The sequence below is a fragment of the Symphalangus syndactylus genome, chromosome 6, assembly GCF_028878055.3.
Source record: "Symphalangus syndactylus isolate Jambi chromosome 6, NHGRI_mSymSyn1-v2.1_pri, whole genome shotgun sequence".
Lineage (NCBI taxonomy): Eukaryota > Metazoa > Chordata > Mammalia > Primates > Hylobatidae > Symphalangus > Symphalangus syndactylus.
The window spans coordinates 35,825,120-35,838,987 of NC_072428.2; the positions used below are offsets into that span (position 1 = coordinate 35,825,120).

The following is a 13,868-nucleotide window of genomic DNA, read 5'->3' on the forward strand; positions in this document are numbered from 1 at the left end:
CCCTCTAGCAATAATTTGTCAGAAAACATTTTCCTCATTAAGTAATCGAATGTTAAATGTGTATGTCAGAAACATTTTAAATATTTTACTAAGAAGCTTGGACACTGTATACCCTAGCACGAAATATTAATATTATAAACGATGAATTTTAGGTATAATCATTATATAAACATGTTTCTACAAAGACAATGGAAATCAGGACTTCTGTAAAATAAAATGAAACAATGTATTATAATTCCTTTCCATTTCTTTCATAGAGTTAAGAAATTAAAATGAGAGCACATCTAGTCCCATTTTATAGTAAAAAAAAAAAAGACTAACTCATAAATGTACTAGAAATTCTAGTAGAAATAGCTTTCATAAGACTAGAAATTCTAGTAGAAATAGCTCATTATAATTTTACTATCAGCAATAAAATTTTGAGAATTCTTCTAAAACAATCTCTTCTTTGGGACAGTGGTTCTCATATTTGTTTGGATGGCAATGAATAAGCAATTGAGGGTACTCTCTATGGAACTCCCAAAATGATCATGTTGTACTTAATGGTATCATAAGAACTAGAAAAAGCTTGACTAGATATCTATCTATATATATATGTATGTGTAACTCTATAATTGCAATTGCAACGTGTGTGTGTGTGTGTGTGTGTGTGTGTGTGTGTGTGTGTATTCCAATACAAAAATCACAACCACAAACCATTATCTATGAAAAACCTAAACAAGTCCAGGGCAATTTTTCCATTAACACTGATTTGGTATTTGTTAATAATAACCATAGCTAATGCTCCAAATATTTAACATGTGGCGGGCAATAGGCCAAACTGATTTGTATGTATATCTTACTTATAACTTACACATCTCAAAATATTTACTATGTGCTGGGCAACAGGCCAAACTGATTTATATATACGTATTATTTATAACCTATGCATCTTACTTACAACCACAAAAGACAGCCATTATAAGTTTCGTCTGACAGTGAAACAACTGAGATTTCTAACACGTTAGATGTACTTTAACATAAGTTCCAAGTACTAGTTAAATGGTAGAGTGAGGACTCCATCCCAAGCTTGATTCAAATTTGTTCCTCTAACCACAACACTATCCTTCTAGTTACAAAATAAAATCTAAACAAATTTAAATATTTTATATAATCATATTTAAAATTTTAAACTAATCAGAAAAGACCAACATTAATCAAATTTTTAAAATTTTTTTTGGAGAAAGTGTCTTGCTCTGTCACCCAGGCTGGAGTGCAGTGGCACGATCATGGCTCACTGCAGCCTCCACCTCCCCAGGTCAATCAATCCTCCTGCCTCAGTCTCCCAAGTAGGTGGAATTACAGGCATGCATCACCATGCCTGGCTAATTTTTTATAGAGGACAGAGTCTCACTATTTTGCCTAGGCTGGCCTTGAACTCCTGGGCTCAAGCAATCCTTTCACCTCAGCCTCCCAAAGTGCTGGGATTACAGACATGAGCCACCATGCCTGGCCAACATTAATCAATCTTAAGAGTGGAACAGCAGTGTAAGTTGAAGAATCACTTAAAAGTTGCTAGGAGAAGCCTCCTATTAATTACGTATTCTGGAAATGACTCCTAAGTTCCAAATGTAAGGTGCTTTTGTTAAGCACATAGGTAAAGAAATTCAGTTGTGTCAGCTGGATTTCAAATAAAGGCCTTCTCACTAGGGTATAAGCCAACTGTAAAACCAATCAACCCAGCTAAATACTCAAAAGACAGAGATTTTTAGAGAATAAAAGTTTTAGGGGGTAATAAACTAAATCCACTCTGCCTTGTTTTTGGCAACTTTGGAATTTACTTAATTTGAAGGCGGTACATGGACTAGTGTTGTTACAAAAGAAAAAGACAAATGACTCTTACTCTTTAGTATAACTGGTATTTGCTAAAGAAAATATTGCTAATATATAATAAATATATTAGTAAGTAGGGAGTCCTCTGTCAGTATTACTCTAAGTATCAATAGTTTTTAATTTTGTATTATTAAAATTGGCATATTTATAGCCATAGTCAGAAAGCCAGAAAACAATATAAAAATAATTCTCATCAATGAGAACTGTGAAAAGATTATTCAGCAGCATAGCTCAAATGTGTCTAGCTCAATTCAACTTAAAAATCTTATTCTGGAGTGAATTTTTACTAAAAGACAAATGTCTTTAGTCTGCCTTAGATAGCTACTAAAGACAAGAAAATCTGTTAAATAATCATTAAATTTTAAAATAATCTTAAATGAAGTCTTAAAATATATGTACCTTATAATATCCATTGCCTGGTAAAGTATTTCAGATTGATCAACTCCAAGAACCTTCTTCGCCCCAGCTTTAGCAGCAAACATAGAGAGAATTCCAGTTCCACACCCAACATCCAAAACTACCTGAGGTAATTAAGAAAAAAAAAAAAAGATGTTATCAAAAAGGTCTCTATATTAAATTCTATTCACATATTATGATGTTTCTGGCTAGGAAAAGATCATAATAAAAATTTTAAGCTGGCCAGGCACGGTGGCTCACACCTGTAATCCCAGCACTTCGGGAGGCTGAAGCGGGCAGATCACCTGAGGTTGGGAGTTTGAGACCAGCCTGACCAACATGGAGAAACCCTGTCTCTACTAAAAATACAAAATTAGCTGGGCGTGGTGGTGCATGCCTGTAATCCCAGCTACTCGGGAGGCTGAGGCAGGAGAATCTCTTAAACCTGGGAGGTGGAGGTTGCAGTGAGCCAAGATCACGCCATTGCACTCCAGCCTGGGCAACAAGAGAGAAACTCCATCTCAAAAAAAAAAAAAAAAAAAATTTAAACTTTACTAAGCAATAAGGTAATTTCTATTTGGGAAAACTGAAGATATCATTATGAGTTGTTTTAAATTAATAACAGTATAGTTGGCCATAGTCTGTTGTGATTAGACCCAACAATGCTAAATTTAAGAGATTTTATATAAAAAATTATTTCCATAGATTTAAGAGAGAATTGTTTTTAATTTCCCTATTGTATGTATATTCTATTTTAGGTTCAGTAATTCTACATTTTAACAGAAATAAATTTCTTCAAGTTTGAGTGGCAGGAATTAACTTAAGCAGGATGGCTTGACCCAATACCATTTTAAAAGGGTTATAAAGCAATCAAGGATACAGAATATCACTACATCCTTCCCACCTCCAAAATTAAATATTCAGCCCATTTTAACAATAAAGTGCAATAAAAACAAGTTAGCTGTCAAAATTCAGTAACTTGAGAGTTTAGTTGCAAAAATGGTAATTCTTGGTGAAAGAAAAGTATTTATTAGAACCAAAAGTTTAAGATGCCATTGGGGGTGAGTAGGGAGCAATTATTTAAATCAACAATTTAATATTGTTTTCCCTGGAATGGTATAGTGAAGCCTGCTTAGTTCACAGTAAAAACAAAAACAAGTCACCAAGGAAACACATTTAGCAAAATCCTTGTAGGTACACTACTCTGTGAAATTACTGAAAACTAGTGCTTTAAATCTTTCACTATCAATGGCCTAAAAATCATATATACTTGTCCCCAAATAGGAAGTCATTTCAGTGCCCTCATACTGTAAGTATTCACTAAGCATTACTAAGTACCAGGAATTGATTTCAGTGATGGGGTACAGCAACAAACAAGACCAAATCCCTGTCTTAATGGCACATACAATCTTGTGAGAGAGACAATGAATAAACAAAGAATATAAAATAAGGTCAGGTAGTAAGAAAAATCAAGCAGAATAGAGGTTAGAGCAGGGGAGAGGAGATACACTCTTTCTTTTACCATTCTAGATAGGTCTGAGAATACCTCTCTGATACATGTGAGCAGAGAACTGAATAAAGGAGGGTGTCATGCAAAGATCTAGGAGAAGAGCATTTCAGTCAGGAGGATATTAAATGCAAGGCACAACATTCCAGGCAAAGCCAAGATGGCCAGTGTGGCTGAACTGGGTTCAGAAAGAGGTCACTTGGAGGTGAAGTCAGGGGTCAGATCACAGAGTGCCTTGGATTTTACTCTGAGTAATGAGAAACTATCCTAAGAAAAATAAAACTAGAATTAAGAATCGATGATACTGTACACCAATGTTTTTTTTCTCACTAGGCAATAAAATATGGTTTAACCATCAGGTACATTTCCTACGCTTTAAAAAAATTTTATGCATATTACAATTCAATACATGTTTTTCCTTCTTTTACACAAATGACAGCATATTATACCCGCTGTGCTACCTATTGCTTTTTTTTTAACTTAACAATATAATTTTGAGATCTCTCCATATCAATTTACAGAGCTCCTTTCTTTTATATAGCTGTACAGGATTCCATACTATGGCTGTATCACAATCCAGTTCTCTACTGATGAACATTTTAGGTGTTCCTGAAATCTTACTAGGGCAATAAATGCTGTAAATAACCTCATATTAAAGCCCATTCCCATGAATTAGTAAATCTAAAGAATATATTCCTAGAAGTGAAAACACTGTGTCAAAGAGTACGTATCTGTAATTCTGCTAGACATAACCAAATTGATCTCATAGGGCAATTCTGCTAATAAAGACTCCAGTGAGCAATGTATTAGTACCAATTTCCTCACAGGTGAGACTAGCCTATGGGACATATAATCAAACTTTTGGATGTCTACCCATCTGGCAATCACAAAATAATGATATGTTGATCTAGTTTTAATATGCATTTCTCTTAGGAGATTTGGCATCATTCCACGTATCGTAGAGCCATCTATAATTTTAGGTGAATTACTGATTTACATCTTCTCTCCATTTTTCCACTCAGTTGCTAGTCCTTTTCTTATTAATCTGTCTTAGCAGATAAGAGTTCTTTGTAAATTAAGATTAGCCCTCTATAATATGACATGCTATGTTTTCTCACAGCATGTATTTTTGTCTTTTGATTCTACTTAGTGATTTTTGCTACACAGGAATTCTTTACCTACAACTAAACTTATTAATCTTGTCTATAATGTCTTCCGGACTTTGATCATAATTATATAGGCCTTCCGCAGTCTATTCCATTTCACTGCATTTCATCTTTACACATTTCCTTCTAGTACATTCACGGTTTCATTAACATAGTTTGTTTTTAAACCATGGTATACACGACGAGGCACGGTCCAACGTTTTGTTCAAATGGCTGGCCACTTGTCCCAATATCAATTATTAAACAAAGTTTCCCCCGCTGATTTGATATGTGACCTTTAACATTCATTTAAGTATTTGTGTATATTTGCACTAAGAAGTGGATTTTAAATCTGTTCTGTTAATCTATATATTCATGTGCCAGGAATTATTTTAGTTACTGAAGCTTTATAAAATGATTTAATATCTAGTAAGTCTGGTTCACACTCACTGCAAATATTTTTCCACAATGTTTCTGGAAAACTTTTTATATTTATTTTTCCATATAAACAAGAGAATTGGTTTGTCTAGGTTTAAAAGTCTTAGCATTTTTATGAGAACTGAGCTAAAATTTAGGGAAAACAATTTTGAGTTTCCCTATTTCAGAACCTGGTATGACTTTCAATTTGCTTAAATTGCCTATTAGGTACTTGTTGTTTTAAAAAAAATCTTTTTTTATGTAAGTCCTGCATGTTTGTAGTTGTTTACTCCTGTGCATTGTATCTTTTGTATTACTATCGTTAAGTGGAGTTTTCCTTCTATTATATCTTTATTTTTGAGATAGAGTCTCCGTCTGTTGCCCAGGCTGGAGTGCAGTGGCACAATCTCAGTTCAATGCAACCTCCACCTCGCAGGTTTAAGTGATTCCCTGCCTCAGCCTCCCGAGTAGCTGGGATTATAGGCACCCACTACCATGCCTGGCTAATTTTTGTATTTTTAGTAGAGACGGGTTTCACCATGTTGGCCAGGCTGGTCTCAAACTCCTGACCTCAAGTGGTCTGCCCACCTTGGCCTCCCAAAGTGCTGGGATTACAGGCAGGAGTCACCATGCCCGGCTCTTTCCATTATGTATTGAAAATATAATTTATTAGTATTGACTCCAGAAGAGAGATAATCTAAACATCCTGATATCCACTGAAGAAATAAAGTTGTTGAAAGGCTACTACTTTGTGCTTCCTATCCTATGCCCAGATGGTTTCAGTGGGAATTTGACTGTTCTTGAACACATGGCCTGTCTGGGTGAGTCAATACATTTTAACATAATTACTTTTATAAACATGAAGAATTTTACTTTAACATGCAATCTATATACATCACTGCAAACAAAAAGAATTTTTTAAAAGTTCCAAATAAAATGTAGCAACAAAAATAGCAAGAAAACAGTATACTACATAGTATATATGTATCTAGTACAGTTATAGTACCTCAACTTGAAATATTGTATGGCAGAAAATGAAAAAATAGAAAAATATATACAATGGAACAGTATATAATAAGTTTCCAGAAACTCTCATTAAAATAAAACATTTACAAAACTAAAAAATGAAAAATAAAAGATCAGCGTGGAATTTAGAAGTTTGCTGAAAGTGCTTTGGTGATACTGTCTGGGAAGATCAACACTCCCTTGCTGTGTACCAAAGACAAGCTGGCAGCACAACTGGTGACACCATACATGGTATATACCCTTCATGACCTAGGGAGTCTAGTGCTAACAAATTACCTTATAACTGTGCTTTCATATGTATAAAAAATATTTTTAATATTTTATATGCAGCATTGTTTCTAATCTAAAAACTGAAACAACTTAACGGACATTCTTACATTGGATATAGGAACCATAAAAAGAATATTAATGAAAAGATCCTCAAAATCACTAATCATTAGAAAAATGCAAATCAATATAAATATCACCTCACACCAACTAGGATAGCTATTATCAAAAAACTAGAAAACAACAAGTATTGCTAAGGATACGGAAAAATTGGAACCCTTGTGCACTGCTGGTGGGAATACAAAATGGTACACCCACTGTGAAAAACAGCAGTGATTCCTCAAGGATTTAAAAATGGAATTACCATATGACTCAGCAATTTCATTTCTGGGTATTCTTTCGTATACCCAAAAGAATTAAAAGCAGGGCCTCTAAGAGATATCTGTATACCTATGTTAATAGCAGTAATATCACAACAGCTTTAATATAGAAGTAACCCAAATATCCATAGACAGATGAATGAATGGATAAGCAAAATGTTGTACATACATACAATGGATTATTGAGCCTTAAAAATGAAAAAAATTCTGACATTCTCTATAACAAGGTCAAATCCTGAGGACATTATGCTAAGTGCAATAAGCCGGTTACAAAAGGAAATACAGTCAGCCCTTTGTATCCCTGGGTTCCCCATCCAGGGAGTCAACCAACTGCTAATCAAAAACATTTGGGAAAAAAAATTGCATCTGTACTGAACATGAAGTCTTCTTTCTCTTGTCACGGTTCCCTAAACAATACAGTATAACAACTATTTATATAGCACTTACACTGTATTAGGTATTATAAATAATCTGGAGATGATTTAAAGTACACAGGAAGATGTGCGCCGTTTATATACAAACACTACACCATTTTATATCCGGTAAATGAGCATTTGTGGATGCTGGTATCCACAGAGGGTCCTGGAACCAATCCCTCACAGATACTGAAGGGAAGACTGTACTGTAAGATTCCACTTATATGATGTAGATGAGCAGTCAAAATCATAGAGACAGAAAGTAGAACAGTGATTGCCAGGGGCTGGGAGGAAGGGAGAATGGGGAATTACCATTTAATGAGAATAGTTCCAGTTTTACAAGATGAAGAGTTCTGGAGAGGGAGGTGGTGATGGCTGCATGACATTATAAATGTATTTAATACCACTTACCTATACACTTAAGGATAGCTAAGATGGCAAATTTTATATCATGTTTATTTACCATAAGAAAAAACATGGGGATAAAAAGATAATAAGGAATTTCTCCAAGAAAAGTTGCTGAGTGAAGAAAGTATAGAAGGATATGTTTAGTATACTCCAATAAGAGTTATGTGTTTTTTTGTAAGACCATCCATATTTACATTCAGATATAATGTATATACAAATGCATATATGTGTATGTGTATGAAATCCTTATTTAATCCTCATTTTACAAATGAAGAATGTGAGCTTCAGAGAGGCAAAGAAATAGGTCCAGGGTCACATAGCTGGTAAACTGTAGGGCCTGCATTCAAACACAGGTTAACCTTCTTCTAAAGCCTATATTTTTAATTGTATATTAGTTATTTATTACATCTAGCTTAGAATTAGGTGATCAGGCAGATAAGCTAAACTTTGATAGAATCAAAGAGGTAGAAATAGAATGAACATTATTTTATAAAATGACGAGGAAATTTGATTCATTTTTTTTCTTAAAAAACTGAATGAATTGTAACTGTAGATAATAATCACAAGCATAAAGAAGGCACCTAACTGGGAATTTCTTCAATAAACTACAAACAGAAATTAATTATGAGTGGGTGAGAACATGATTAAATACCACCAAAGTTAAATTAATCTGAGAAACCATATGGCCTCCACAGGAGCTTTGTGAATTGAAATAATATTAAGAAAAGAAGGAAGAAAAGGAGGCTGGGAAGGGATGGAGAGAGAAGGGAAGGAAAAAAGGAAGGAAAACGTTTTTAATATAAATATTTAATATCTTGATGATTAATCTTATGATTACTAATACTTGAGCTTTTTCAGTATTTACTCACCTATTATAAGACAAGTCCATTCAGAAGCATACTGAAGGAACATTCTAACTTACTTTCTTAACAAGCTCCTCTGGTATTCCTATCACCAAGTATTAATAGAAGATGGCTAAAAGAAAGACAATGATAATGCTCTCACCATAACAAAACCCACAGAATTTTAGAACCAGAAGGAATTTTTACAATCACCTTACAGGTTAGGCCCAAAGAGATTCACCACTTGCCCAAAAGTATATAACTGGTTCCAGACTAGCCAGGATTAGTGATTCTCATGTTTCATCTCTATATAATATATTAAGGAAAAAATAAAATAAAAATCTGGGCATAATCTAACTAGAAATATAAAGCAACATCATTAACAGTAACATAATTTGCTTCACTGGAAAAGAGTGGTTTTTAGACAAACATTAAATAAACTTTCCAGCACTTGTTTTGCAAATATAAAAACTATGAAGGGCCGGGCGTGGTGGCTCACGTCTGTAATCCCAGCACTTTGGAAGGCCGAGGCGGGCGGATCACAAGGTCAAGAAATCAAGACCATCCTCACCAACATGGTGAAACCCCGTCTCTATTAAAAATACAAAAATCAGCTGGGCTTGGTGGCGCGTGCCTGTAGTCCCAGCTACTCCGGAGGCTGACGCAGGAGAATCGCTTGAACCCAGGAGGCGGAGGTTGCAGTGAGCCGAGATCGCGCCACTGCACTCCAGCATGGCGACAAAGAGAGACTCCGTCTCAAAAAAAAAAAAAAAAAAAAAAAAAAAACTATGAAAAGTCTCCACTATAGTAACATATAGAATGCATACAAAAAAACCTAAATATAAAAAACTGATAACTATAATTTTTAAATGAAATCATTTATTTGTCTCTGGTGGGAATCAGCACAAACAATTATAAACTTTTCACGAGGTGCAATGCTTTGGCCAAAAAGATCAGAGCACCATATAAATTACAGTATATCTGTCCAGTTCAGCCAACTCACAAGTGAAACACTGCTCTTAAAAAAGAGGTATGGAAAATGAAAAGCCAATCCAGATTATATTCCAAACAATACAAAAATCAGGAAAAAGGATTTTTAAACCACAAAGGTTGTTACTGCTGCCGTATCATGTAAAAGCCCACGAAATAACCTTAGAGAGATGAAAGCTGAATTATAACAACCTGATATATATTATCAATATACATGTTCTCAAAGTAAAAAGAGTGGGAAAAAATTCCCAAGGAAAGGTATATAAATGGCAGAGATCATAATATTCCTGATTAAATTAGGGGACTAATTTCCCATCAGGAACAACAAACAGAAAACCTGAACTTTCAAGTAACGGTTGCAATGTATAAAGAGAGGAAAAGAGAGAGGGAAAAAGAGAATAAAGAAAAAAAAAGTATAAGGAAGAAAAGCCAAAAAACACAAATTTCAAACACACAGGCACATGCACACACCGAGTATAAGATCATTTTTTAAGTAACTTGAGCCAATATTAAAGCTAATTGTAAAATACAAAGTATCTCTAAATGGGGTAAATAAAGTATCAAAAGAAAGCATATAAACTAAATACTATATTACGATAGTGAACCCTACTTATTATTGTTCTTAAACTCATTTTCAATTACTTAACACAAACTAGAGTAATAATTAAAAGTATGCTATGACATGGTGCTTATCTGATACATTTAAAATTCATGGGAATAACTGTAAATAAAAAATACGGTTTAAGCAAAATTATCTGAATAAGCAAAATTTAACTAAGCTATGTCATTATAACTAAGCTATGCCATTGTAATAACTTTCAATTTTAAAAAAGAGCATATTGAATGACAGCAGCAATCAGCATTTGTTATCAGTACTCTGCACCACAGAGCAGCATCATAAATGTCTTCCATGAAATACAGACAGAAGATGTCAATTGCTATCACAATGATGAGCCAAGAGAGGATTTCTACTGCCCAAGAACAAGATGAAAGGTATAATTCTGTAACCTATGCTACTTACCTTGTCTTTGAAGATATGTGGATTTTGGTATATGAAATCTCGGTAGCTTTCTGTTCGTATTTTGTCCTAGGGTGGAGAGAGGAAAACGCTGTGTTTATAGGACAGTCTAAACAAATAAATTTTTTAAGGGAGATATTTGCCATATATCTAGTTTCCATAGCAGTTTTTATACCTGGAATACCAAGCTTATTTTTTTTTCCTAAGAAAACAATAAAGAATAGAAATAGCAACAACACACAAAGAAAATATTTTATGAAGACTGAAAAATAACACCCAAGTTCTTAAAAATGTGTACATTTTCCTCTTGACGTGCATTATCACCATAAGACTTAGAGTGATAATTAAAGCTAATAAAAGATGAACATGTTTTGCTCCTTTCAATAGGGCCTGGAAACTACAGCCTGATTCTCTGTACTAGAGCTATATTAAAATAAGGGAGAAGCCAAGTGCAGCAGCTCATGCCTGTAATACTCACTTGAAGCTAGGAGTTTGAGACCAGGCTGGGCAACAAAGTGAGACCGTGTCTCCAAAAAAAAAATAGAAATAAAAATAACGGGCTGGGTTCGGTGGCTCACACCTATAATCCCAGCACTTTGGGAGGCCGAGACGGGAGGATCACTTGAGGTCAGGAGTTCGAGACCAGCCTGACCAACATGGAGTAACCCTGTCTCTACTAAAAATACAAAATTAGCCAGGTGTGATGGCACATGCCCGTAATCCTAGCTACTGGGGAGGCTGAGGCAGGAGAATCGCTTGAACCCGGGAGGCAGAGGTTGCAGTGAGCTGAGATTGCGCCATTGCACTCCAGCCTGGGCCACAAGAGCGAAAATTCCGCCTCAAAAAACAAAACAAAAACAAAGATAGAAAGGAGATAAAAATAAATAAATGTAAACGTTGCAGCTACATATAAAAAATTACACTGAACTGGATATGTTTTTCTAAGAAAGTCATTGATCAGCACTTATCTGATTTACATTCCTGTTTTGTCTGTAAAAAGTTCTGTAGTAGGAAATGATGTTTAAAAGCCTGTAAGCCTAAAAGTAAATCATTTGAGCCCTGCAGCCCACATTATAAGGCTCCTACGCTCTGGAGTCTCACATAACCTGTGACCAAGGCAAACATGTAACTCTAACATTTATGCTGGTTCACGAACAGAGTTGATTCCCTAGGTTGAAACACATACTGACTACAAATTAAGCAGTTAGGGGCTCTGCTGTCAAGTAACTAAAATATGACTGTGATAAAAATGAATATCACAGAATGGGAATTCTAGTTTTAAGTTTCACATTAGGGTGAAAAGAACATATTACACCAATTGCTACAATATCAAAATTTTATACAAATCATACCCCCAATACATTTTTATGCCAATTGAGATTTTTTTTAAAGCATAAAAGGAGATCTTAAAGGGCAAGGTGTTTCACTTAAGTACTAGACCTAAAAAGGGAATTGTCCATAATTAATTCCATGTTTTCGGATTATTTCTCACTGCTTTACAAAAAAAATTTCAATTAGCCTTATTAAATCTTCTCCTGAAGTTATTTTAAGAATTACTAAGATAAATAAATGTATATATATTAACTAATTATCTAATTTTAAAACTTTTTTTCAAAACATACCATTTCATACACTTTTACAAATTTTATACTCTTCTGATACTATAACCAGTGATTTTTGCAGAAACGACAAAACTTACACAGGGTGAACATCAGTCAGGAATGCAGTCACTCAGAAAGCTCCCACTAATCATACTGCCTGACCACTACTTCCACTTAATCAATAGAATTCCAACTGCTATCCTAACGCCATGCACTGCTGCTCAACTAAACTACAATCTTTCATTCTGGCTCTTACAATATATTCATCTGTTTTTGTTTGTATGCTCATGCTGGTGTAATGAAATCCAAAGTATACAAAACATAGTGTCTTGTATATAGCAGAGCTTCAATTTAGTCACTTAATTTTTGAAAAAAAAAATCCAATAAATATGAAAATGCAAGTAAATAAAACAGTAGCCTTTATAACCATTTCTAAAAATTTATTCTAACAAAGGCTAACATGTCAATACAAAACAACAATAAACAGAAATTTAAAAAATTTTTTTATATCAACCTTGAAACTAAGAAAAATAAAATAACAAAATTACTGCTCCAATACTTAGGAGCAAGATAATATTTTAAGACTAGTAAAGTATCAAGAAATTATTCCTACAAATATAAAAAAAAGAATGAAGGTAAAGAAAAAAGTTATATACTATAAATTTTACATATACAAGCAACAGTATGTTTTTAATTTACAAGATCATAAAGGTGGACCAAGTGCATGAGACAGGTGCAGATACAATAGAGAGAATGCAGCAAAGAAAAATTACTGAAATTTCACTTTACTAAATGGTACTATGATCTGTGATAAATGTACAACAGAATGAATAATGTTTCTCTTAAAACAAAGAAGACCAATGCATTTCGGATTTATAGTGTTAGCCAACGATGACTCTTCTTCAAAAAGATAAAGTGGCAAGGAATTTTGAAAGTTCATGTAGTCTATCCCTCTATCAACTATATCTCTGGAATTCAAAAAAGGTATCCTCGTCTTATCTAAAAAAATAAGATCACAAGCTACTTTTATTTAAAATTATAATTAAAACATGTACCAAATATAGCGTCATGAAAAGACATGAAGCCAAGCAACAAAAAATCCAAATTATACTCTATAAAAACAAGGCCAATTCCAAGCATAAAAATATGTCCTGTAAATGATTTCTCAATTTTAAATGATTTATAAAAATTAGGTAAGATTCTAGTGGTAATATACCTTGAACAGTTTATGTGTGCTAAGAATTGTTCTAAGAAACAAGAAGTAAAGCTGTGATATAAGGCATGCTTCACATTCATCCACAGCATGTAACTTGGCAAAATGCAAATGGATAAACAGTTCTTTTTCAATCAACTATCCATATGTCCTACAGACATTTAATCAAATCATTTCCAAGGGGAGGAAATTACACTGCACAAGAACTAAAGGAAGCTAAGGCACACAGAATGATATTTAAGCGATTCTCTCAAAGGGAAAAGGTGGCACTGGAAACTTCAAGTTGGAACTTCTTAAATCTGTATGTACATCGAAAGGAGCTATGCGTACCAGACCAGGTGTGAAATGTTATGGTTACTGACATATAGAT

At 34.1% G+C, this 13,868-nt stretch overlaps 1 protein-coding gene across 3 annotated transcripts in view; it reads right to left on the bottom strand.

The window, feature by feature from the left end:
• PRMT3 (protein arginine methyltransferase 3) overlaps window positions 1-13,868 on the bottom strand; it is a 126,552-nt gene that overhangs the window by 100,795 nt on the left and 11,889 nt on the right. For all 3 annotated transcript variants that reach the window (XM_055282149.2, XM_055282150.2, XM_055282152.2), the window contains 2 exons: window positions 10,688-10,753; window positions 2,272-2,393 (listed from right to left, as the gene is read on the bottom strand). In XM_055282149.2, coding sequence (XP_055138124.1) covers window positions 2,272-2,393; window positions 10,688-10,753 — 188 coding nt within the window. The remainder of the gene's footprint in view (window positions 1-2,271; window positions 2,394-10,687; window positions 10,754-13,868) is intronic.